Genomic DNA, 26,849 nt, shown 5'->3' with positions numbered 1-26,849 from the left:
TGTCGACTTATGGACTTGAATATTTGTAGAGTCTTTAGTAATTTATATTGCCATTTTATATGGAAGATAATTCGGTTAGATCATGCATAATTTGTATGATGGAGTATATCGACACATGGTCTGACTAAGAGCAGAAAAACGTACTCGATGACAGATAGACACGTAAACCATGCGCCACCCAGCTTTATTACTCAATATACTTTGCATATCTTCATCGAGAGAAGATCGTATCGGCGTAAAGTGCGACAGTTTTTTCAAACGTGTCCAAAATTTTAGAGATTTTAGAACCGACATTTAGAACTCCACATCAAATTTCGGCGAAGTTTGCTTAGAATTAAAGTATAATTTCTTTAAGCTTAAAAATGATAATTAATAACTGAATCTTCTCTTAAAATTCATTAATATATATGAGATTTATTAATAATTAATGAAAATTTATATTATTTGTTAACATTGCAATTTTTTGTTCTTGCAAAGATTACATTAAAACATATGCAATGGAAAAAAAATTAATTTATGGAAAAAAAATCAATTTATTCCGCGATTTCAAATTACGCTTTAGGAATAAATAATTAAGAATTTCTTCGTGTTTTTAAAGATCCTTCGGCAGATTTAAAATCATTTATCGGCAAATCTCCCTCTCACTGTTCTCCCGGCGTGGCACGTTTTATGTGTCGGCGCGCGTAATAATCGTCTGTGACTAATTTTAGCGTACGATTTTCGCATAATGCAGTATTGCCGGGTAACGGTGTGATTTCATAGAGTAATAGCGAGTATAGGGCAGGACACTGAGGCAAAGCAGCACCTCTCAAGGCTTTTCGAAAGCCTACCGCGAGTAAATTAATAGACGCGGTAGGCCGCGGTAATAATAATCGTTCATTACCGTCGCGCTTCTATTCGCCATAAATCTCACCCACCCACTAACCTGATCACATGCTAAATCTGTTGTTCATCCTGTCGCACACCTGTGATCGATGGTCGCATCGATCCAATTTCAGCATCGACCCAAATCTCCGTCGCAATTGTAGAAAAAATTAACTATCACATGGAGATTATTAAAAAAAGATTAATAAAAAGACAGAATTGCAGGTAATTGTGGTTAGAATAATCTTAAATATTAACAAAATTATTAATTAGTAAAAAACTTTTTAAATAGTTTCTATTGATTATTACTTTTATAAAAAAAAAAAAAATATGGAATTCTTTTTCTTGAAAAGAATCGAAAATATCAATGTTTCTTTCTATCTATCCGTTTAATGTTTATATTTCATCGCAGAAATTATTTATATAATATCGCTAAAATTGTGTTAGATATTTGTATATTTCATCTCGCAAAAATGTACTATATGTATTTTTAAAATATTTTGTGTGTTCATTTATATATCTGTCTATCTTATTTATGTTTCATGATAAGAAAATTAAAGAATCAATATATCTTTTTAATTTGGTAACATTTTTAATATTGGTAATATTGATTTATTTAATAATATTAGTTTATTCAATTTTTATAAGTTGGTATTTCGAATTAATGATATGAATTTAGCAACTTTAATCGCGCCTTTATTCACTCGCATCGGCGAATTTTAGTCAATTTTGTGTCGCTTAGTCATACTTTAATTTAACATATTGTAATTTAATTTTCTTGTGACATAGTTGCCACCATTATTTCAAAATCTATTTCCTATGTGAAGGTAATTGCATTTTATATTAATTATTAATAATAAAGCTATCTTTTATAAGCGAGCTTTAATTTCGCTAATTAGGATAGAGGTTATATACAACTTTTCTCTTTTTTTGTACTCTTTCTCTCTTCGTTTTCAATTTAATCGACATTAAACAAAAGAAATTTTGTGTGTCGCCAGGAGATCGATGTTTCTGGCAGTATTGAATAGTCTAGGAGTGCCTACTAAGAAGCGCGACACGCACGCGGATTGAATATACCGGCGTGGTGCGGCGAGGGAGCGGAGCGCGTACTCTCCCTGACAGTTTCATGTCAACAAATGTCGCGGACGTGGAGTCGCGCCCAGCCGAGCCAGCCGCGGCGGAGTCCGCCGGCGCGTATTCGCGAGATTCGCGCGGCCAATCGCGGCCAGGCGCAACGTCACCGCCGGCCAATCAGCGCGCGACGCGGTGACGGCGCGGGCTAAATATAGCCGGTATATATCTAGGCCGGTCGCGACCGCGAATTATCCACAGTCGTGCGCCGGCGGCCGACGAAAGAGGACTGGTGGATTACGAACGGACGGAGAAATTGGTGCGTGCGCAGTGCGCGGAGTGTGGACGGCACTAGGACACGGGACGCTGCTAAAGGTAAGCGCAAAGTCGGCATCGCGAGAAAAAATGACTTGAAAAAATCGGAGCACTCAGAAGATAAATAGTTGGGTGCTGTCATGGCAAATTCAGAGCACGTGTTTCGTTTACGTAATAAATATTTGTATTTGCAATAAACGCGCCTCGTTCGGCTATTCTCGGTTCGTACGGCTACGCGATCGCGTCTGAAACTGGCAGATCGATTGCCGAATTGTCGCTTCGCGATTTCTGGTGAGATGCAAATTTCGGGCGAGAGCGCACGGTCAGAATGGTGTGAAATGCGCATTGTACGACGTGACGTTGCGCACGCGAAGCGACAACTCGCCGAAGCGCGCGCATTCGATAACGTCGCGCGATCTGAAGAAGAGAATACATTCGTTTTTATTTAATTGCATTTTCTACAATTCTTTCTTCTTTCTTCGAAGCTTCAAGTTATTTTGCCTTTAATACAGAACGCCTAAGTGAAAATAAAATAAATCTAGAGTTTGTCCTTCGATAAAAGTGCGTTTTTGTGTTGTGTTATTGAATAACATTGTAATATATTGAAAATAGTGATTGATCGGTAAAAGATCCATCTTTTTAACTGTATAATTTTACATTCTCGCAGTTAAAATTAAATATATATAAAAACAAAAATAAGAGGAAACTAAAAATGCAATTGAAAGAAGAGAATTTGGAAAATTTCCAATTTATATTATATCAACAAATTATATTATTATTAGAAAATTGTCAGTATAAATAAATAATTAAGCAATTAAATACTAACCGCAATTATTATAAATGATAGAAAGGCACAACAGTCATTTCAAATCTACGCGCGAGATATCGAGATCACAGAATTGCATTCGATATATCGTAACCTGAGAAACATAGCGGCGATATATTACGTCTTGATGTTATACATTTGATAAAGTCATTACGTATTGGATTGACATAACGCTCTCGAGATCGCTCGTATAGGTTGTACTTTTTTGCAACTTGTTTTTGTGCGAAATAATAAATTTTTTTCAAGAAGAGTTTTTCGAGCGGAATTTGCATATTTAAATCGCGAAAAGTCAAGTTGAAGTACTTTGACGTTGCCAAATAGATCGATCGCAACTGCGATTGATTTACGTGGGTTTTATCGTCGCGAGTTTGCAATTGTTCAAGGTCACGACGCAACAAAGTAGAACTTCGCTGCCATCATAGTTGCAATGTTGCCACAAGAGCTCGTGAGAGAACACACGTTAATCACACATCTTGTGTATACTCGCTTCTATTCGCTAAGAAAATATTTGAAGAGTAGGATTTTAAAAATTTGTTTGTTTCATTTTTTAGGTATGGTTCATATTAATCCAATTTTTGCAAAAAATTAGTTTTTTAGACATGTCGTGATGTTATTTGTTCATCATTATAATTGAAGAAGTTTTTCCGAAATTGTCGTAAATTCTTTTTTTAATGAATTTTTGTATAATACTTCAACAATTTATTACATCCGTATGAAGTTTACTTGAAGCATTTCTTTTTTTAAAATATGGATTTAAGATGATTTGAAAATTATCTCTATAAGATAGAAAAAATGTATTCTCTAACATGTTATCATAATATTGCTCTTTTATAATGATATAATGTCATTATTTTATTATCACACATACTAGAATACAAACTACAATTTCGAAAAAGAACGCATATAAAATATTAATTATAAAAATCTACGTTTATTTGAACTTTTTATTTTTCTAACTTTATCTTTATAAGAAAAAATTTTCCAATTATATGATTAATATTTGAGTCTTGTATTGAAAACTATATTTTCCGCAATGAAAGTTATTTTTACATTTTGTAACGAATATCAATAATTAAATATACCAATTTATGATTTGGATCAAAAATTTAGTTTTTGAAGAAAATTATTTTATAAGGAATTATAAGGATTATTATTAGTTATTTTTTGTAACTATTATATAAATTTATGTATTTTACATTCTATACATATAAATTATATTATTGATTTTTTCCCTTTTTATCTTACATTTATCTTTCATTGTCTCTGAACTTTCGAGCGAGTTCTTTCCACAAACTAATGCTCGCTAAAGAGAAGTGGGACGAGGCACTCTTGTATATTGTGTACTCCACTCATGAATATGAATGCGCAATCGTCCATGTCTATGCGCGTCTTTGAAGTTGATTATCTATTATCGCATTTACAAGATACACGTAGTTGCAATGAACGGATGAACGAACGAAAGAAAGAGTGGCAGCCGCGTGATTTGTGTGTAGTTAGCCCGGAATAAATTATTTCGGAATTTAGAGCATCCGAAAATAATTTATTTGTGTGTGTGTGTGTGTGTGTGTGTGAGAGAGAGAGCCTATCATTCGTATGTTTATTTCATATTGATATAACATATGATAAAGTTTTCAATTTCGCAAACTACGCATGGTCCTCCATTTAAATATCAAATACATAAGATAAGATGAATGTGTCGGATACTTGATTGGGCTAATCAATGTCTTTTCATTAGAACTTTTATCTAAAATGAATAAATCGTAGAGATAAAAAGAGAGTGAAATACATTTATTATAATTAATAATATGTAATTGTATAATGCACATAATTATTTCTTGTAAAATTATTATTATATAGTATATTATAATTAATAATATGTAACATATAATATAGTAGGATTATATAAGAAATAATTAATACGATATTGCATTATACATTTATATTTACATATGAGACATATATAGTATATAATCGTATACACACACAACACACATTTATTAGGACAGTTATTTATAATTATTCTCCTTGAGCAAATTATTTATTTATACATATGTGCATCTACACATGTATTTTTTCGTGTTCCACTTCAATTTTTATCTTGCTCTTCTATCTGCTTTTTTGAATGTCAAATATGCATGTATAATAATTCGGAAATAATCTAGTGCTTTATATATACGAACGTTTTATCAAAATAACGCGATGATAGCGTTATCGTGGATCTTTCGATGAAATGAATGAATCGGGATGGGCATATAACGCCTCGTAAAAACCATCATTACTAAATTATACGATAGACGATAGACGAATACCACTTTGACTTTTGATATACGATATACTTGCGAAATTATCGGATAGAATCTCATGAATGGAAGTGCTAAAAATGCGGCATCGATTTTACATCAAATTTTCTTGCAAAACGTATGTATATGTGTAAGAAAGAATATAACTTTAGAAATATAAGAAAGAATATAAATTTAGAAATAGAAATATATATAGAAATTTGAAAGGCATATTATCGAGGCATGTATTATATTTTTGATATTTAAAGAAATAGACATAAAAAGTTAAAATGAAAATATCTGTTGATACAAGTTTAAATTAAAATTTTTTCTACGTGTTTTATTTAAAATTGCTTTTAAGAAATATTTTTTTTATCTCTGCAATACTACAAAAATTAAATTATTCTGAAAATCAAGGATTTAAAAGTGAAGAAAATTAGAAAATTATGGAGAAAATTTTTGTAGCACCTCTTTTATTACACTGCTAAATATTTTGGCATTAAATTGCATGTTTCTGATGTTTGCTTTCGTTCCTCCGGCGTTGATAACCTTTGCAGAATAATAATCTTATCTCGCGCATTTGCTATGCAAAGTTATGAAGGTAACAACCTCGCGAAGATGGTACCATTCGCTATTATTGTTAGAAGATTGAAGACAGCGTGTGAGGATAATAACATTTCTTAAAGAATCTCAAAGAATTTCGATTAATTATTTCGATTTTTAATCATTTATAAATATATTGAATGTTGCTTAATATCTATACTATATTGCAGTTGTTTTATGTAGTTTTGGTGTTATGTTACTTGCGTCGCGCGAACAAACGCCAAGTTGGCGCCAGCTCGCCCATATATCGATGCTGTAATAAACTGATTACTCTAGCGATATTAAGCGAGATTATCAAAGTGCTATCGAATCGCCGCACGAATATCTTTTTTTATGTCAAATATAAATGAGATCCAATATATCGTATAAACACGCGCACGTACGTCATATTATAATATTTGATGTCACACAAAATAATATCAGACTTATGTAACAATGCAATTAAAAAAAAAAAGAAATAAAGACATTACGAAGAAATATTGTAAAAAGATTATGTTTAAAAATTAAAAAAAGAATGATAAGAAAGAAAAATGAATTTGTTATGAAGATTAACACAATCTTCCGAACATTAAATATTTTTATTCAATTAATTCTTTATTTATAATTTTATTAAAATTTTAGTATTTTAAAAATTTTTTTATAGTAGTTTTATTAAAATTTATTAAAATTTTAGTTTCACTATAAATTAAGCAAACTATAGTTTTACTACATATTATTATATTTTTTAAGCTCTTAATTGACGTTATATAATTTAACAACCGCATAATTTGTTAAAATTTTTTAGGCAATTTGATTCTTCTGATATCATTTTTTAATTTTAATTGAAGACAAATTTGCATTGTTGAATGTAGACAAACTTGTGTAAAGTATGTGCTCCCCGGAGCATGCGAGAAATGTTTCTGTTCCGTTTTATGCGAGAAGCATGGATATAATCATCGTGCGTCTTAAATCATACGCTTCGTCTTGACTAATAGACGGCTATTTTCTCCCATACTCAATAATTTTTGTCGCCTGAATGAGATGTTAGACGTGTTTTAAACATAGATTGCAGATACTTATTTATTCTAGAGCGAGTCTTTTATGAACAAAGTCTAGATTAACAAGTTACGAAATAAGTAGTCATTTTCGAACATCATTTTAATATTAATTTTAATATTATATTTTACATGATTATATCAATTATATTTTACATAATATATATATTTTGGAATTTTTAAGATTGAAAGATTGATAGGATTAAGAGACTTAAAAGAAATAAAAATACTTCGGTTTAAATTTTTTTTCTCTTTTTAAATCTAATATAAGACCATTTTCGAAAGTATTCTTGAATCTTGTAATATTTTATCGTGGAAAATGAACATGTATAAAATAAATTGATTATATATACGCGTAAAATCATTTATCATTAATGATTGCAAATAAGATTGGTATCAATCTAATGGCGTATACGAGTAATATTACGCGATAAAATCGCGATCGTAACAATATATACAGACCGATACGTTTGTTTAACGCGTGCATCATGCGGCGGAGGCGTTTATCTGTGCATACGTAAGGTAAACTTCCCCTTCTCTCTCCCACCCTTCTTTTCTCGAAGGAGTTATACCCATTTCTTTCTCTCACTGTGTTGTATTAGCATTTTAAATTCAATCGCGAGACATTGACGCCCTTGAGCGCTAATGGACTCTTTCTTTCTCCCCCTTCTGCCATTCTGTCTCCTGCCATCGCGTCTCGGTTTCCTCTCTCTTTTCCTCCACTTGCGAATCCAGTTATATCATCTCGCGACTTTGTTGTAAGACGAGTGGCTCGTCGTTGATAAATAGGCTGCCGTTTCTTCTTCCCTATTTTTATTTCTTAATACACCGCAAAATGCTAAATTTAACTCTAACCCGCTTTTTAAAAAATATACAGGATGTTTCAAGAGAAATATGGAACGTTCAAGAATTATCATCCATCTTTCTTGAGCTTTTTCGATCACTTTCCAGAGTAAATATATGAAACGGAAAACTCGCATTCTTTTAGTGAAAAATGAAACAGTTTTATTCTTGTCGGAAATCTCGAAAGAACAAAGATCTAGATATGTTTAGTTTATTTTTATTTTCTCTATAATTTTGTTTTCATATATTTATTTAATTTATTACGATAAGATGTTTTATAAAACTTATTTATTTTTCTCATTTATGTATAATTTATTTCTTAAAATTAATTTATATATTTTATTTATTTTGTTATTTATATTTTTATTTTATTTTCTATCACTTTATTGTTATTTAGATTTTTATTTTATTTTCTATCACAAGTTGTCGATTTTAATATACTTCAAATCGATACTATTTAATCAGATCTCTATTATAAATCCCCAATCCCATCCATTATAAATATCCCAATCATTTCTCTATTATATTAGAAAATCTTAGAACCATGACAATGCAGTTAAGCTTTACGATCATTTGTAAATCTTTCTGCATATTCCTTGGAGCCGAGTTATCTCACAAATTTGCGCCCGTATACCGGGTCTTTATGAAAAAGAAGGGAGATGCGGGCTTTTAGGGTCTTAATCCCTCATTTATTGTCTCTATTAAAGTTTCGTCTTTCATGTCAGTTTCTCCGAAATGTCAGCCATTTTCTCGATTCGAAATTGTCGTCGATAGGTCAGATATGACTGGCGGCGAGGCTCGCAATTATGATTAATTAGCTTATAATTCGTGAAACGACTATAAGGACATATACAATAGAAGCTCGATTATTTGAACGTTATTTTGAATATTTGATCACTTTTAAGCAGTGTGATACATTGATTATATGAATGATATTATCTTATAGAGACACTAATGGAACACTCTAAGTAACGTTCGAATAATCAAGGCTCCACTATAAATTGTGTTTAAAGCTATCGGTAATAGAAACGTCGATCCGCAAAATATATACCTTATGTTGGCGGATCATTCGGCGTTGTTGCTCGAAAAACACCAAGCTTGCACCCACCTGCGTCGTTTTCCACCCACGCGACGTTTCTGAATCGCTTCATTTTCACCTTTACGCATATAAAGAAGCTTGATATCACATCGTCGTACAAATGCAACTTTTTATTTTAAAAAATATTTTTCTATACCATTTTACAAAATATTTTAATTCATATAATTTTATTGCGTGTAAAATTGAATGATATTTGTTTTATTCGAATGTGAATGATATTTTATCATACATGAAATTATATTTTCAGTTTTAGAGAAATGTATAGTTAAAATCTTAAATAAATATGTTTTTAATTTGGATTATTATTAATATCTACTATTAATATCTATTATTAATATCTATTATTTTATATCCACTATTATGACAATTACATATTTAAAATATATGTACAAGTAAGAGAGAAAAAGAGAATACATAAATGTTTATAGAGAATGTACATATAGAATAAGAGAATGAGAATATATAAATGATTGCATAAAATATCTATATAAGTGGCATTTACATGTTATGATATGTTTATGACACACACACACACACACACACATATATACATACACATTTGCACATTTAAATTAGCAATAAAACGAGTAAGAAATGGGTGAAGGAAATCATGTGTTTTGCAGCTTGGTGAAAATTCCTGAAAATATACTTCTCGTCAGAAAATGATTTTATGAACGTGCGTGCATAATGCAACGCACAATACCATTAACGAAAATGTAAACTCGTTTCGGTGATTTCCCTTCTCTCTCTTTCTCTCCTTCTCTCTCTCTTTCTCTCTCTTAATTAGTAGCGATAAAGTCATTGCAAGTCTTAAATTTATTATTCACAACAGAATTCGAAATAAAATTCTATGATGATTCTATGTATAATTTTTTATCTTTATGAATAGTACATGTCGAATAATAAATAATTGTCAATTTTATAAACATAATTCCAAGAAGAACATTTTTAATAAATTTGATTCAATAAGTTTAACTTCCAATTTTTAATTTGCTTTTTAAACTTGATTTTGTTTCTAATTTTTTATTTAATTTTAATTTAATCTTTTAATTCAATTTTAATTTAATTTTAATATCTAGTTTTTAATAATCGCGAACTAAAATTATTTATAATTGACAATAGCAATTGTGAAAAGAGATAACATGTTAAAAAAAAGGAGAATTAAGAAGCATTTGTATTCGTAATGCTTTTGTTAAATTTGATAGAAAAAATTATATACATATTTAATAAAAGTCTGTATTGTTTGTGAATAATAAATCGTAATAGAATGTCTTCCATAGACGATGCCCGCGCGTGTAGTCGCAAGGACACAAGGATGAGCACGTAAAGATGTAAACAGAAGTGTGGGGAAATACGCAGGACTACGCACGAGTACACTAGTGCTCGGGCGTTCGTCCACGAGCATAGACAGGAAGCATAAATTTCATCGCGAACGCTAAACACAACGCGAGTGAGAGGCTACGACACAACATAATATGCGTGCTTTTGTGCGTGCTAGGTTTTTTTTTACGCTCGCAACTTTGTACGAATAAAATATCTGCGCGAGTCTGCGAGCATAAATTCCGTAAGTCCGAAAGAATGACATTTCAACGATATTGTAAATCGATAAAACAATAAGTAAAATTGTTCTAGTTAAATACATAAAATAGATCCAACTTTTAATTAATAATTATCTAAGTGTCCTTAAAGTAAAGAAATAATTTCCCGAATCTGTTAATTAATAATTATTAATTATTTAAGTTAATTAATAATTATTTAAGTTAAAATTCTTTCGAATAAATGGAACTAAGTTCCTAAATAAATGAATTTGTAAATTTTTAATTGTAGTAAACATTCAAACTTAAATTCTTTTTCTTTCTTTTATATAAATAGAAATTCAAAATTTTTTAATTGTTATTATTTTACTGGACGAGTAAAAAATTGCTAATTTATCAAAGTCAATTTATTACTATCCAAAATTAAACATGAGATTCAAATCTGCAAGAGCAGAAATGTCACAAATTAGGGTGTCACGGTTTGCTAATAAAAAGGACGGTAATTTGTCGTAATTAAAGCGGTATAATTGGGACAGATAGTGTCGCGCCTCGTCTTTCATCAGGTCTTTGTGTATATTGTTTGCTTTTCTCTTTACCTCCATTTGGAGGGAGAACGAAAATAATCCTGTCCTCTTTTAAAGTGCGACATGAATTCCGCTTAATCGCACATACCGCCAATTTTCGTACATCACGACGGATTGGACTGACGCACGTTTTCTATCTTATAATCTCATGATCTCGAAATTTATACACGCACTTATATACATTCTAAATATATATTATAAAGATTTACAAAACTATATACATTAGAAAAGCTCTATTTTAAGAAAATTTTTGAGAAAAAAATTCTCTTAAAAATCTGAGTCTATTAAATTTGTGAAAAATAAATCCTTTATTAAATTTATTAAAAAATTAAAAATCTCAATAGAACTTATTTCACATATAATTATTATAATATAGATTTTTTATATAATACAGACTAATATAGAAAATATTACTATTAATACACATATTAAAAATAGACATACTTTTTTCTATATTCTTTCACCGCAATTTTAATAGATTTCAGTTATCATAAACGTTGACACATCTAATTAAGAAATTGTTATTGAAAATCACGCTTTTTTTATCAAGTTTTGAAAAGTAAAATAATAAGTTTTATTGTTTATTTAATTTAATGTGGATTTTATTCAAATTAAATTTTAACCCAAAGCTTATTCTTTTCCTTGTATACACTCGACCTCGAGGTTTGAGCTATTCTTTTTTCCAATCGCAAATTTTCAAGTTACGTGCAGCATAGAGTCTCGAAAAATTTCGCCTCTCCCGAAACGGGATTTATATTTTTAGAAAGTACTTTGCAAGATACCGCGTAATAACGCGTGTAATTCCCCCGAGGGGAGAGGCAATGACCTTTCGAACTCTTTTCTCACTCGCGCAAGCAATTGTCCTCTCTGACAGGTTCGTGCTTTATCGCCTTTTTCGTAAGACAAGAAACGTGTTTTGCCTCGTTTTTTTCTCCCATCTTAGTCGCAGAAAGTAGATTTTCATAGAATTTTAATATAATTGTTATATTGAAGATATATTTTCTTAAAAATAATTGCAATTACTTTTTATGAATATTTGTATTATTATTACATTATTTCTTATTATTTTTTATAATTTATATATTTTTATATTATATTTTTATCACATATGTAATATATATATATATATATATATATATATATATATATTTTTTTTTTATATAATTATTCTTTTATCTTCTCTGTTATTCTTTTATTGTTCTTATATTTGTAGTATCATACTCAATAATCATATTCGTATAATCATATTTATTATACTAAAAGATTTTTCGTTAATAAAAGAATAATAATACAAAAAATATTTTTTTTTATTGCAATAGCATAAATTGATTATGATGGCATATTCGACGAAATTTTATATGGAAATACGTAGTGACAAACATCGCGATAAAAGCTCCAAGAGATTATGTCTATCGATCGCGGCGTGCTTGTGTAAGATACACAGTTGGTTCGCCCGCATACGTGAGGAGAGATAAATATATCCTATAAATCTATCTTATTATCTTGATTCTACTCTGTCTTGGCAATAAATAAATAGCGAATATCTATCATCTGCTATGACAAATTTTAAACAATTATAATTTATTTTTTCATTTTTTTAGCTTATTTTCATAACATTCAGTTTCATGTTTATTTAAAAAAATTAACATTTCTTTTTATATATATTATTACAAATAATTTCATAATATTATTCTTAAATATTTCATAATATTATTCTTTAATATTATTCTAAATAATTTCATAATATTCTTAATATTTCAATAATATATTATATTATTATAAAAAATTTTTACTTGTAAAAAATAAGTTTTATAAATTATTTTGACAATTTGACAGAGATTTGCCAGATTTTTTAACATTCTCAAGGTGAATCTGTGTATTTTTCGAAGCGAAAATAAAGTCTTTGTTAGGATTATCGATTTTTACATGTTCATTTTTGGGTGGACATCTTTAAAATAGACGGCAGACGGAAATTTGCTATAGTTTACATCTGCGTTTTATGCGAAAAAGGCAAAAACAACCGGTCGTCATCATAAATTGATGTTCGTAAAATTGACTTTTACTTCCACGACTTCCACAAGATTTCGATAGGAAATCGAGTCGCCTCCTCCACAAAATCTCACTATATATTATCTCGAAACTTCTTTGACAGTCCGCTATATATAGAGTTATAGTTATTTACGAAAGAGAAGAAGAAATTAATTCATTTTAAAATAAAATATTTCAAATATATTTGATCCTACAAAATTGTTTTGAATATTAGATGATGACGTTCACGTATTTATTTAATTGGATATGTTAGATTTTATCAATCTTCAAGCTTTTTCTTTTAATTTTTTTTAAGCAATTAAAATTAAAATTAAATTTTTTTTAAATTTAAGAAAAGAGACGAAATCTTTTTTCTTAAATATTCTAATATTCTTGCCTCTCGCGTAACTTGGACACATTTTACAGAATTCTGTACGAACGTATTATATCTGAGAAACATATAACGATGATCTTGGATCGTGTGCTGATCGGTTCAGTAACCTCAGCCGTCCAAAATATGTACATATATATGCTGTCAAGTTCCGCGTTCTATATTGCGATATGTAATTATTCTAAAGTCTGCACTCGAGATCGCACACACGTAACGTGCGGTACAATCTCGTCGTCAGAATTAGGCCGCCCACGTTCACTCGTCGTCGACACCGAAAAAGCGCGATAAAAGCTTTCGGTGGCCAGATGGGCACCAGTTGCGCAAGCTCTCTCTTTCTCTCTCTCTTTCGCTCTCTTCAATTTTATTTTATTTTTCTTTCTTTTTTCGCGAAAAACGCGAATGCAATTTATAATAATACGTTATTTAAACATTGACAAATTTATATAATAATATTGAGGTTATATTTAAATTTAATATAATTTATTGAAGTAAAGAATTATTTATTTTTATTTAAAAAAAATCATAATTTAACCATAATTTAATTTAAAGAAAATTATATATTTGCTGCTAATTTTATCAGTATTTAATTTTATTTTAAATATTGTAAATGTTTTATTTTTTTCTTTACTATTAATATAAATTATAAATTTTTATAATTTGTAATATAAAAAATTAAATTAATATTAAAATTAAAAAATTAATTTGTTTAATTTTTAGAGGGAAAAAATTGCAGAATATTTACTTACTATAAAAGATACATAGATGATATATTTTTATCTTTCTAAATCGGATTATGAGAAGAAGGAAAAAGAGAAGAAGATAATTTCATATCATAGTGTGGGATTTGGGACCAGAAATGCGGGAAACACGTGTTCCTCTGAGGGGATCTCCTCTTCCGAGGTTCTTTCTCTCTTTCTCTCTCTGTCTCTCTTTCTCTTTGGGAAAAGATTAATTACTGTCTACTTAGTATATATAAGAGAGGGGATGATGTTGGGATTGAGATTGGGCGCATTGCGAGGATTCCAAGAATTAGATACCGTCCGCTTCTCAGAAGCGAGGCGAGACACAACATGAAAAAAATATATATATATTTATACGTATGTATATATTTTTTTATAAATATACTTTGAAAGAAGCAGGCTATTGATGCATAAATAATCACGATGTTCCTCCAAGAGACATTTGAAATGAGAATCAATACCATATTCTTTTATAAATAATGCTTTATATAAAAAATTAGGAAAAGTCTGTAATAAAGAATAATGAAGTAAAATGTATCTTAAATTGTACAAAATATAGAGGCGACTGAATATATTAAACACAAGTATTATAAATCCTAGTTTAGTAGTTTTATGAGATAAGAAATCCTAGGTAGAGAGAAAATCGTGCGAATATACCGACGTGACCGTGCCATACGTCAAAATCAAACGACTTCTATTTATAAGTTTAACGGCGGGCTAAGCCAGCGGCGGTTTCTATCGGACACCTGTTCCCATTCAAACAAACGGGAAAGGCGGCCGATTATTATTTCAAACTGCAATGCCGCCAGTAAACTCCAGACCAGTAAACTCCCACCGTCGTCTGCAAATCTTTGTCACCTTATATTATCTTTCAACACAATCAGAAATCTGTACAAATACTAAACTGTAGAACTAGGATTTATAAATATTCGTAGAGCTCTTATTTTAAATATAGTTTGCGTGACTAAAATTAATATTTTATTAGACGGAATATTCAGAGATGCGACTAGCGATGTTATGTTCATTGTATTCCGTATTATTCTTAAAAAAAATCATTTTTTTCCATTTTATACCGTTTCAAAATTTTCATAAATATATTATGCTAAAATAATTATTTTCATCATTTTTTTGTTAAAAAGATTCTAAACTATTGAGGACACACATTTGATCCGATTATTATTAAAATCTTTCAAATATCTGAAACACTTATATGAATTTTAATTATCTCAAGTATATTTAAAATTATAAATTTGAAAATATTTATAAATAATATCAAAATTGTACATACACATACATATACATAATTATATATATATATATATAATTTCTGGAATATAAATAGGCAAAAATTTAAAAAAATTGTGGGTTCAAATATTTAAAATATTTAATATATATTTATATTCAAAGTATCTTCTCTTGAAATATATATATTAAAAATTTCTCTATTTTAGTTTTTGGTAAAGAATGGCACACTATTAGAAAATTGCATATTTGACTTTGACTGCCATTAAAAGAGAGAAGAGAAAGAGAAAGCATAAAAGTGTTTGCTCGAGCTCTTATTCCTTTTGAGCACATCTTACGTTTACCACCTCGACACATATAGGTCATTGGGTATGTTGAGGATCGAGGGGACCCTTTGTCACGCGCATATATGGACCCCGCAAGATCTCAAGTCTGAGGAAGTCGTTTCTTCTTTTTCATTCTCTTATTTTTTTTTTTCGGCTCGTGAGTATAAGAAAAAGATGAAGATAGAAGGAGATACCATAGAAGGCCAAGAAGGAGGATAAAGAGGAGGAGTCGCAAGGGCATTAGGCCCGACCGAATACGGAACGATAAAATTCTTACGAAATACCCACATGCAGAGAGCGAAAGGAAAGAGAGCGATTCTCCTTCTTTGCGATTAAGTAACTTGCGATTGTTAGTTGAAAAAATTTATGTACTTTAAAAAATTCAACCACTGAAATTAAGTAATGTCATTGAATATCTTGTGACTTTTTTGTAATTTTCCCTGCAATTTATTATTACAAGATAATTAATTTATTATTACAAGGCAATTTATTATCACAATAATGGGCATCAATTTTTGTTCAAAAACTTTATTTAGATAATATTTTCGAGGAAATAGTACTAATCCTTTTCGAAATGCTAAAATTTTAAATTAATTTATAATATTTTTTTTCGGTTTTTTTTTAACTCAATGTTAAAAAATAAATAAAAATATAAAGTTAAATTTTAATTTAATTATATTATATATATTATTCTGTATTATAATATCAATGCTAAATACATTTGCTTATTTAAGTCAAATCGATTGCTACAAAAGCAATAGAATAGCTTGATAGAAAACCGAGAATCCTTTCTGAAAGAATTGTTAGCAAGTGCTATATGACTAGCTACATCGCGAAATCACCACGTGTTCGCGCTTCGGAGAAAATATGTATCTCTTAATACTATCTTTAATGATTTATTTACGGAGATAAAATAGCACTATGAGTACCGGCGCGATTGAGAGGAATGTAACGAATTGAGGTCGAAGCAAAGTGGAAGACGCGAGGATAAGCGAAGAGAAGCGCAAGATGTGTAAGAGAGAAAGAAAGAGTGTTAAGAGTGTTGAAGATGCTGAAATAGACATACATATATGTAAGCATTAGTGAATCGCGTTATATAATTTAGCAAGAGATTTTAAAGTTACATTTCCATAAAAAAATTCATATAGACTGTTTTAATTTCTAGTAAATTTTAAAACATCCTCCTTATCCGATATAATATTTTTTAATGTATAGACAAATATATAATTATATATGTATATATCCATATGTATATATATCCATAATATATCACGTTATAAAAGTGATTTAAAATTATTAAAGAGCACATATCATATTTCTCAAATATATTTTTAAAAATATTGATCATTATGTATATCTATTGTCATAAATTCATTATTTTGTGCAAAATTGTTTACTATATGGATAATCAATACTTTCTTTCCGTGAAACTTTAGATAAAGCATATTCAAGATAATAAAGAAATTTTTCATTTGCCGTAATTATGGAATTAGGATTTATTTTATATTTTTCTAATGTGTAATAGCTTAATTTTGCAAAAAATTGTCGCGGAAAATAAAAACAAAGTAGAATTTTATCATGATGGCAGGTTTCTTGTGTGTAATCGATACATAAGGATCTCAATACTCAAGAGTATAAATTGGACTTAAATTTATTCACGATCAGTATATCTCCGTTCGAAGTCAGTGATCACGATTCATTACCGCTATCTGATAGGATAAGCTTAATCAATGATTTATAAGACGCGAGACCGTGAAAGTGACGGGGCGACGAATCGTTATTAAGTACAAAAATTGATAGTAATTGAAATCAATCTCTCAAATTCTGAGTCAAATACAATTAAAAATATTATACTCGCAATTTTAATTTTTTATTATTGTATTATATACTATATTATAAAAAAATTATGCTTTATGATCTCATTATAGTTACATAGTTTGATTGTTAAAGTTATTAGTGTAAAATGTTTAACATCATAAATAAATATAAATAAAAAAAATTCATAAATAATATATAACATTCTATATTAATATAATAATTTAACATCGAAATTTAAACTTTATTTAAAAATATATTAAAAACTTCTTAATTTTTGGAATGGCAGTCTAAATTTGTAGATTTCAGTTTTCTTTCATGTTTTCGTCAGTCGAAATGTATGGATTACGCAATTCTCATCAATGGTCCGCGCTCGTAAAAATATCGTATAATGAACACTGGTGTATCCGGTGCGTTACTGAAAAATGCGGTGAGAAAACTCAATGTGGGTGGGCAAGCAAGCGAACAAGTGAGAACTAAAAGGTTGTCAATCCCTGTCAAGAATAATTTTGATAGATGCGTTCACTAGAGACTTAGACCAACGCCACCAAATAGAGAAACAGTTCATTTTTTAGCGTACAACTGCTGCCGGAAGTACAATACAAAGAAATACGGCATATGTAAAACTTTAAAACCTCATTTAGGAGAAATAAATACTTGAAAAATGTGAATACATTATACACAATTGAATACCTATATTTATATTTTATTTATATAACTTATAGCCTTTAACTTTTTATATAATTTATCATTTTTAAAAATTATTTTATAAATATTAGTTATAATTAAATTCATGTATAATTTGATTTCAAAAAATGTTCTAAAAAATGTACATGTTTGAAAAAAAATAAATGCTTTTAATTTCATCTAGAAAACACTTACTATTTAATAATTACAAAGTTTTAATATTAAACGAACATTAAAGAGTAATAAATGTGTAAAAAAATATTAGTTTATTAAATTATTAATTTAAGATATTATAATATTAATTTGTCAAATTATTAAAAAAATGTAAGCTGTGATTTTAATGGATATTGAACGAAATTTGCAAAATTTTCATAACATTTCGATTGAGATGAGATCGTCTTCCTATATCTCGTTATCGGCAGTTTGATTGTACAGGTGTTGAATCGACTCGTCTTATTGACGGGTGCATCGATCATTGATAGATTGTGAAGGTCGTGATTACAAGGATAAGGATTAGCAATTTCTAATATAACTATAATAATCATCGTTCTCTGCCAGGAAAGGGACAAAAATAAATATTATAAGGAAATTCCAATCTCTCAAGATGACGAAGATTATTATCTTATTCATAATCTTTAATTTTTGGTTTCAATAAACTAAGATAATAAACTAAGATTGCAATTATAATATGACAATATTCATTTAAAACAGACATGAAAAGCGAATTTTTCGCGGAATGATTAAATTAATTACGATCATAATCATAATATAATTCTAAAATATAATTATAAATATAAAATATAAAATATAAAATATAATTATAAAATAATAATTGATTATAATTATATAGCTATGGAAAATTATAATATTTAATGAGATTAAATATTATTCTTACAATTGTGGTAAATTCATTTATTGTCATTTGAACGAAACAAGGATGTGTGAATTTTTCGATAATGCAAAATAAGATTGCAATTTTCCATATACGTGCATTTTTGTGGTAATGTCTCTCAAAATCGCGTAACTCTGTGGACATTCCGTGTGACATAGTATAACAAGATTCGTGCCAATCTTTCTCAGGAATTCCGGAGAGGCGAGTCTCGCGGAATAAACTGATAGAGAACGACATCCTTGATTGCGGTTTTCGCAGAATAATTTATTTCGAGAACTTGCGCAGGGGGATTTCTCTCAGCTTATAATTACAGACCACACATAGGAATGTCCGAAAACTTTAGACTTGTTTACGACGATTTTTATATCAATTTTTCTCTTTTTTTATGTATATACACATATTTACTTTGTTTTATATACAGGGTGTCCCAGTTATTTTCCTTCATCTTTCAAAGACAGATTTTTGGAATCATTTGAAGATGATTTTTCCTCAGCGAAAATGTCAATGAAGATCTTCATTTTTTGCATATTCCCGATTTTTGTCATCATATATTTTTGCAATTAAGTCTTAAATTAAAACTCAACTAAAGTAAACTCTATTTAAAATTAATCAAAGAATGTGGTTTTGTTAATATTTTATTTCTACAAAGCTTAGTTTACGAAAAAGCCCTTATTTCCAATCACTTATAATTCGAAAATTATTAGTGCCTCGACATTTTCGTTGAGGAAAAATCGTCTTCAGATAATCCGAGGAATCTGTCTTTGACGAAAATGACGAAAGATAACTGGGACACCCTGTATAATCGCATTGCTTCAATAATATATGCGTTGGATTTATTTCTCCATCAATTTTTCATCTTTTCTAATCTTTATACTACAATTTTTTCAATTTTACTTATTATTATTTTTCAAATTGAAGTTAAAGTTAAAGTCTTTGAAATATTTTATAATTATATTTAATATACTTAATTAATTCAGTTAGACTTAAATAAATATAATGATGTCAAATCCACGCGTTTCAAAAAATTCTTAATCTTTAATTACTTAAGTTTTTCTGACAACTATACTTTTTTAATTTATTATTAAAAAATTAATTTAAAAAAATTAAATTTATCCCCGAAATATCCAATTACATTTAGCATGCTTTTAAACTTAATTAGCTTTGTTTGTTTCACGCAACGATCTCACTGTTCGTGTTTCCAGGTTAGATAAATGGTGAAAGCCTGGCGTAAGCCATGTACAATCTGAACGTGAACGTGAATCCCAGCCCAACCGGGGCTGCGGGTCTTCTCGGTGTCACGGCGGCGGCAGCCGAGGTCACGCCAAGGACACCGGAAATCGTAAACTCGCTGATCGCCATGACCAATCCCTTCGAGGGCTACGGCAGCGGTAACGAGAAGGGCATGCGGGATCGCACGGACTCGACTAGTAGTGGCGAGCCGAGCCCGCCCAGCGTCCAGCACACCTGTAGTCAGCTTATCAAGGAAGGTGAGTAGTAAAGATGACACGCACGACATTTATATTGTACCGCATAAATAGATTTATACATGTAAAAAAATGTTGTATCTTAACAAGCAAAATTTGCGTGCAGAGAATTTTTCTTTACAAGTGTGAATATTCGCGACTTCTTTTATATAAACGAAATGGTAAAAATAACAATGTCGATTTTATGAAAAAAGAAAATTTATGAATAAATAAGAGTAAAATTTTTCTTCTTTGAAAAATTAAGAAATTAAAGATATTTAATAATATTAATTTCATTTAATTGGTACTATATATTTGTAATAGTAATTATTTTATATATATATCTCTCTTTTTATTTTCTTTTTCTCTGTACATATTTTTTACATATAATTACTTTCGGATTGTGTGAAAAAATAATTAATTGTGATATTTCTTATAAAATGAAAGAATGAATTGTATGATAAAAGAGAGAAAAAGAGAGAAGCGGGAGGGAGAAAGAGAGAGAGAGAGGGGGGGGGAAGAATCAAGACTAGATTTGACAGCGAAATTTGCATTCATTTCACCCACTTTATCTACATTTAACGAACAGCAGTGGGTGACACTGTTGAATGTTCGTCCCGCTGTGTAATAAATGCGTTTTCTCTCTCTCTCTCTCTCTTTTTATTTCGTTCTTCTTGCGTTCACTTTGTGCAAAGCGTAACGCATTAAATTGCGAATCCTGTTCCTTTCAAATTGTTGTACGGGTTACGTAATATGTAGGCATATATGTACATATATACATACATATATACAAGAGGAGAATCATTATCGTAATTACTTTGGCGGTTTTGTTTTCGCTGATCGCATTGATCTGTTATACTAATTGCCAAATTAATTAGTTGAAATTAAGTTGATTCTCAAATGTAGAATTTGCGTAGAATAATACTTTGATAACGGATTGTATATCGTGTGAGCTTTGACATAAATAATTCTTAATTATCGCAATTTAGTTTTATGAAGGTCACGAGAATGTCCTTGTACTGTGGAAATGTTAACGATCACTGTCATTTTCTATGGTAGTAATGTATTATGCGTATTATGTTATATTTTCAAATCTACTCTCCGGCGGAAGTCTACAATTTATCGTAATGTTAACAGACATACGAAATAAAATGTGATTATCTATCACTATCTCATGCTGTATAATTTATATGTTCGACTTTTCTATCTTTTATAAATGAATATGATTTTTCGATTCTTATCTATTTACACAATACAGTTATATTTCAAACTAATAATACTGTTATAATATTTTTTAATTTATACGAATAAAATCTTATTTCTTAAATTTAATTAAAATTAAGATATATTAAAATTAAATTTTTTTTAGTTAAATTAGATTTTTAAATGAGAAATATAAGAATTTTAAATTTGAATAATACCTTATTTTATATTTCTTAATAAAATAGTAAAAAAGGGGACACCATCTTCTTTCTCCCCCACAGCGTGTAATTTCTAACATCTTTAAGTACTTCAATGGACTTGCGATCCTCGTGTATCGCGAGCGAATGCCTTGTCGATATATTTGGGAGCAAAGTTAATCAATGAGAATCAATTAAACTCCCTTGGATAGGGCTGAAGCTGACACTGCAGACGAAAAGGCGGGCGAATAGCAGTGGCGATGACAGCAAAAAGAAGACGAGAAAGGAAGATGGCAGCGGCGCCGACGACGAGGAAGAGGATGAGGTGAGCAACAACAACAACAAGAATAGTGTAAGTAAATTTCGATTGAATTTCGAATTTTACTCACATTCAGAGACGATAGAGCTAACTTTATATACATTTGGTGCAAAAGAGAATTGTCAAAGTAAAAATGAATACTTTCCAAGTAATGATTTGTCTTTAATTCCTTGAGATTTTTTTGATCATTTTTTGTCATTTTTCATATTAATTAATTAATTATTAAATAATAATTAATAAATATAATAATTTCGAGGAATTCGAGATTTGATATAATCAATTTTTTAGGAAATTTTTTATAAAATATCATAATAATTACTCATGATAATTAATGTTATTAATTTTTTGAATGAAAAAATACGAAAAAATGTAATTAAAATGGACAGTTTGCACGGAATGAATATCTACATTTACGAATGAATATCCACATAATTCCATCTTTCTTTATGTCTCCTAGCGATAGTTCGGAGACGTCTCTTAATCCCAGACGAAATCTTTCCGATCCTTCTTATGTCCTTGACTGTCGTTGCGACTATTCGCGTGTGTGAATAGATTAATTCCGACAGACTTTGGATCGTTTCGACAGTTTCGATATTCGTGAATTTACATGCTACGCGCAGGATCGTTTGTGTTTACGACTTGAAGTGCATGCTGCTAAAATTAGCAGAATCTCAAAACGCGAAGAAATAACGCATTCGTATTTTAATCGCTACGAATCAACATTTGTAATCGTAAAATATATATTTTTAATTCTGTTTTCCAAATTTATTTTTATTTCTTTATTTTGCTGTATTTATTTTTTATTTTTAAGCAAATTTAGTTATAGCAGCATTAAAATACGGAAAAATAATAATAATTTTATATAAGATAGGATATCTCTATGTTGTAATATAATATCTATCTTGTATATACAGAATTTATTAAAGTTTTGTGCTAATTGAAAATAGATTGTCATTGATATGTTTTTTAATAGTATAAGTGTGTGAAATAAATTATTCTATAGAGAATTTTGTACACTGGAAATTTGGTAAACAGTTTCGATCAGATATTGCAATAAAATTTATTGTAACTGAAAAATGTCAAGGCAAAAAATATATATCTCATGATATATAAATGAAAAAATGAATAAGATAGAATTATATATCTTAAAAATAACATTTAAATGAAGAATTAATTTATGTCTTCGGCGCATATGCTTTATTCACGTATAAAACATAAATTCAAGACCGGAATGTTATTAATTTTTTATTAGGCAGGAATAAAATTTTTTAAAAATTAAATACAAATTTTGCCCTTTCCTTGGAACAAAATATTGAAGTTTTATCACGACAAGAATTTTGATTGAGTTATTGATATTTTCGGAGTTATTGATATTTTCCGGATATTTTTAATTCTAAAGTTATGACTCGCGGAATTTTATAAAATATATTTTTCTTATTTAAGAACTGAATCCAGAAATGATTTTAGTTGAAAACTCTGCTTAAAAATTTTGAAAATGTAAAAATTGAGAATATATACTCACATTTTCTTGTCATATTCAAAGATCAAGGCAAATTTGATTCAAGCATTGATGTTAATATCTTTACATAAATTCTTGCTATTGTTCGTGAAAGTGCAACGAATTGTAAACGATTAACATCCTTTCTCATATGACTGGTCGTTTTCATTCAGCGAAAAATAAATGAATTTTTACGAAATATGCGACTCATGTCGATTGAAACTATAGAACTACAAGAGTCTTCAAGAACTTCAAAATAAAGATCAAAATATGAAATCTTAAGGGCTGGATTATTCTACAATTTTCTGACAAGAAAATTGAAAGTTCTTCCTACTCCTAAAAGAAGATAGAAAACGAAAATGTTGAAATTTTTGAGAAAATTAAAGAGATCCAAAAATAATTCCAAACTTTTTTTAATCCTCCTTTTAACACTTCAAAATCTAAAGATATCCAAAATTCCGAATCTGGAAAAACGGAATAGAAAATTTTCTCTCATAAAGAAAAATAAAAGACGCCAGGATCGAAAAAAATTCTTGTCATTTGCAGCTGACACCAGAGGACGAGGAACGACGACGACGGAGACGCGAGCGCAACAAGATCGCGGCGACCAAGTGCCGGCTGAAGAAGCGGGAGAAAACGGTGATTCTCGTGCAAGAGTCCGAGATCCTCGAGACGCAGAATCACGATCTGAAGTCCCAGATTCAAGAATTGGAGACTCAGAGGCGCAGGCTGGTCGATATGTTGAGCCTCCACAGTCCAACTTGTTTGAAGCAGGGCATAGACACGACATCTTACCAGCAGTACGCCGAGCCCCTTCAGCTGCCAAGCTATCAGGAGAACTTCGTGCAACAACCTCCGCCGGCTCTGAATCAGCCGCAGAACTGTGTGACCGAGTATCCAGTGAAGGTCGAGGAATACGAAACCGATTTTTATCGACAAGGTAGCCCCTTTGTGCCGACAACGTCGGATGCTGGTTGCACAGTTTAGCAAAACGGCGAATATCGTTTTTTTCACCGTTTCTTTTGAAGGAGAGAGGATCGTCGAGAAGCTCGGAAAGCGTACATAATAATTTTTTGAAGACTCGAACGTATAAAATTGATACTATAATTGGTTTTTACCAATATTAATCTAATTTTGCCTAAATGATGTGGAATTTTAAAAATTGTCTAAGAGATTTAAAAAAGAATAAAATTCTTTTATTAAATTGTAAAAATATAGATATATTCTTTTGTTATATAGTTTCACAAATGCATAAATGACAAAACTAAAGGATATTGAAAATGATAAAAGTCAATCGGCTTTAATAAAGATAGATCTTTTAGGCAGAAAAATTCTCAATCTTGTGATTGTTTGATAATTATTTAATTCTTTTTATATTTTTACTATATTCATATCTTTAATCTTTTTAAATGATAGTAATTTTAATTATGATTTGAAAATTAAGAATTTCAGAAAAAGTCGGAAAAAAAATTCTGATATTTTTTATGTGGAAAATTCTATATTTTGTATTTTTATATCAATTTTATGTTATTATTCCAATTTATTTTAATTTTATACGCAATATGTTATAAAATATCATATGTTATAAAATTTCATTTTTCGATTAAATATATTTTGAGTAATATGATTATATAAGAAATAATTGGCGTTGTGATGACTAAAACAAGATTATATGCATTCCATATATGAGATATTGCAGAACTAAAAAACTGGATGGTGATCATATGACTTTTTCTCTATTCTTTTGAATTTAATATTTAATTTTAATTTTTTTTACACAAGCAGTCCGTGCTTCTCGTTAGTCTCTCTCGATCGTAAAAGTCCGTAGCTTATAAGTCGATTATTATATCGTAAACGCGAACAATGATTTTTATCTTTCGTCTTCCTCATCATTCATCGATCTTCCTTTCCTCTTTTTCTCATTTCATCTGTTTCTCTTCTTTTTTTGTTAATGAATTCTCGTTATACTCAAAAAACGTTCGACGTAGAGAACGCTTGAACATTCCTTCATAATAACCGTACTGTGACATTCTTAAGGCCTTATTAATAATATAATCGATAATGTAAGGTAGAAGAACGGACTGTACCCAGTGATGCTCTCTCGCTCCTTTACAAGAAATAAAAGTTATTTAGAATATTTAATAAAGAATTATTTTTAAAATTCTTTTTCTGTTCATATTAAATTAATAATTTCTGATTAAACATATTATTACTTTTAATTATATAGTAATTATATCTATATTAATTAATTAATTTTCTGATTCCATTATAAAAATTTTTAAATTATTCAAAGAATATTTTAACTTTATTCATTTCGATTATTAATGTCCAAAACTAAGTTTTCTAATTTTAATGAACTAAAAAAAAATCGCTTTTACATTTTAGTAAAAGTAAAACTTTAAAAGTCTGTTGGTATTTTTGTTACTTGACGAATACATTATTTCTTTATCTCTTTTTTATGGTTATCGCGCCGACGAAAATACTAGCGAGGCGAGTGAGCATCACTAAAGGATATACTGTCGTTAAATAATAAACAGAACCGAGACATAACGCGCTTAACATTCAGTAATTGAAAAGAAATTTTATTTGTAAACTATATAAAATTTTTAAAAATATTGAAAAAAAAAATTTTTTATTTTAGAATATAAATTTTTCTTCTTATAAATTTTTGTTATAAATAATATGTCATTATTTAAAGTTATGAAAAAATTATAAAATATAAAAAATAAGAGCGTTTTAATTTACATTTATAAAAAAAAATTACTATTAGAAAAAATTTATGAAAATGAATTAATTATATTTATTTAAAAAATTTGATATATTTTGGGAATAAGTTTTTAATTATTCTATAATAATAATCTTGAGAATAATTTTAATTATTCACGAAGCGTCTGTCTCGGATTCGTGAAACAGTGAGAAAGTATCCCAGTGCAGGTAAATCTGTCAATGATATTGATTATCAAAAAGTCGATAACGTGCGTTCAGAGGATACTTA

The 26,849-nt window shown here is 29.3% G+C and overlaps 1 protein-coding gene across 2 annotated transcripts; it reads left to right on the top strand.

Moving 5' to 3' along the window:
- Positions 1–2,185: 2,185 nt before the first annotated feature.
- Positions 2,186–25,025, top strand: LOC105255830 (activating transcription factor 3). 2 transcript variants are annotated; one of them, XM_011265345.3, is made up of 4 exons: positions 2,186–2,310; positions 20,377–20,661; positions 22,250–22,389; positions 24,401–25,025. In XM_011265345.3, exons 2-4 carry the CDS (start codon positions 20,409–20,411, stop codon positions 24,839–24,841), a joined length of 834 nt encoding a protein of 277 aa, XP_011263647.1. In that variant the 5' UTR covers positions 2,186–2,310; positions 20,377–20,408; the 3' UTR covers positions 24,842–25,025. The 2 variants fall into 2 exon arrangements, with proteins under 2 accessions (XP_011263647.1, XP_011263648.1); XM_011265346.3 differs by having other exon boundaries at positions 22,250–22,362; positions 24,401–25,024.
- The last annotated feature ends 1,824 nt before the right edge of the window (positions 25,026–26,849 follow it).

This window comes from Camponotus floridanus, unplaced genomic scaffold (assembly GCF_003227725.1).
Source record: "Camponotus floridanus strain SB8 unplaced genomic scaffold, Cflo_v7.5 scaffold16, whole genome shotgun sequence".
NCBI classification, from domain to species: domain Eukaryota; kingdom Metazoa; phylum Arthropoda; class Insecta; order Hymenoptera; family Formicidae; genus Camponotus; species Camponotus floridanus.
Note: the sequence above shows the minus strand (reverse complement) of the source record. Positions and strands in the feature narration are given on the sequence as shown.

What these genes read in the sequence shown, in the direction of transcription:
- LOC105255830 (XM_011265345.3), top strand. Translation starts at nt 20,409, where the DNA reads ATGTACAATCTGAACGTGAACGTGAATCCCAGCCCAACCGGGGCTGCG. An exon ending in TAGTCAGCTTATCAAGGAAG is followed by an intron (nt 20,662 to 22,249) that starts GTGAGTAGTAAA and finishes TCCCTTGGATAG; the next exon opens with GGCTGAAGCTGACACTGCAG. An exon ending in ACAACAACAACAAGAATAGT is followed by an intron (nt 22,390 to 24,400) that starts GTAAGTAAATTT and finishes TGTCATTTGCAG; the next exon opens with CTGACACCAGAGGACGAGGA.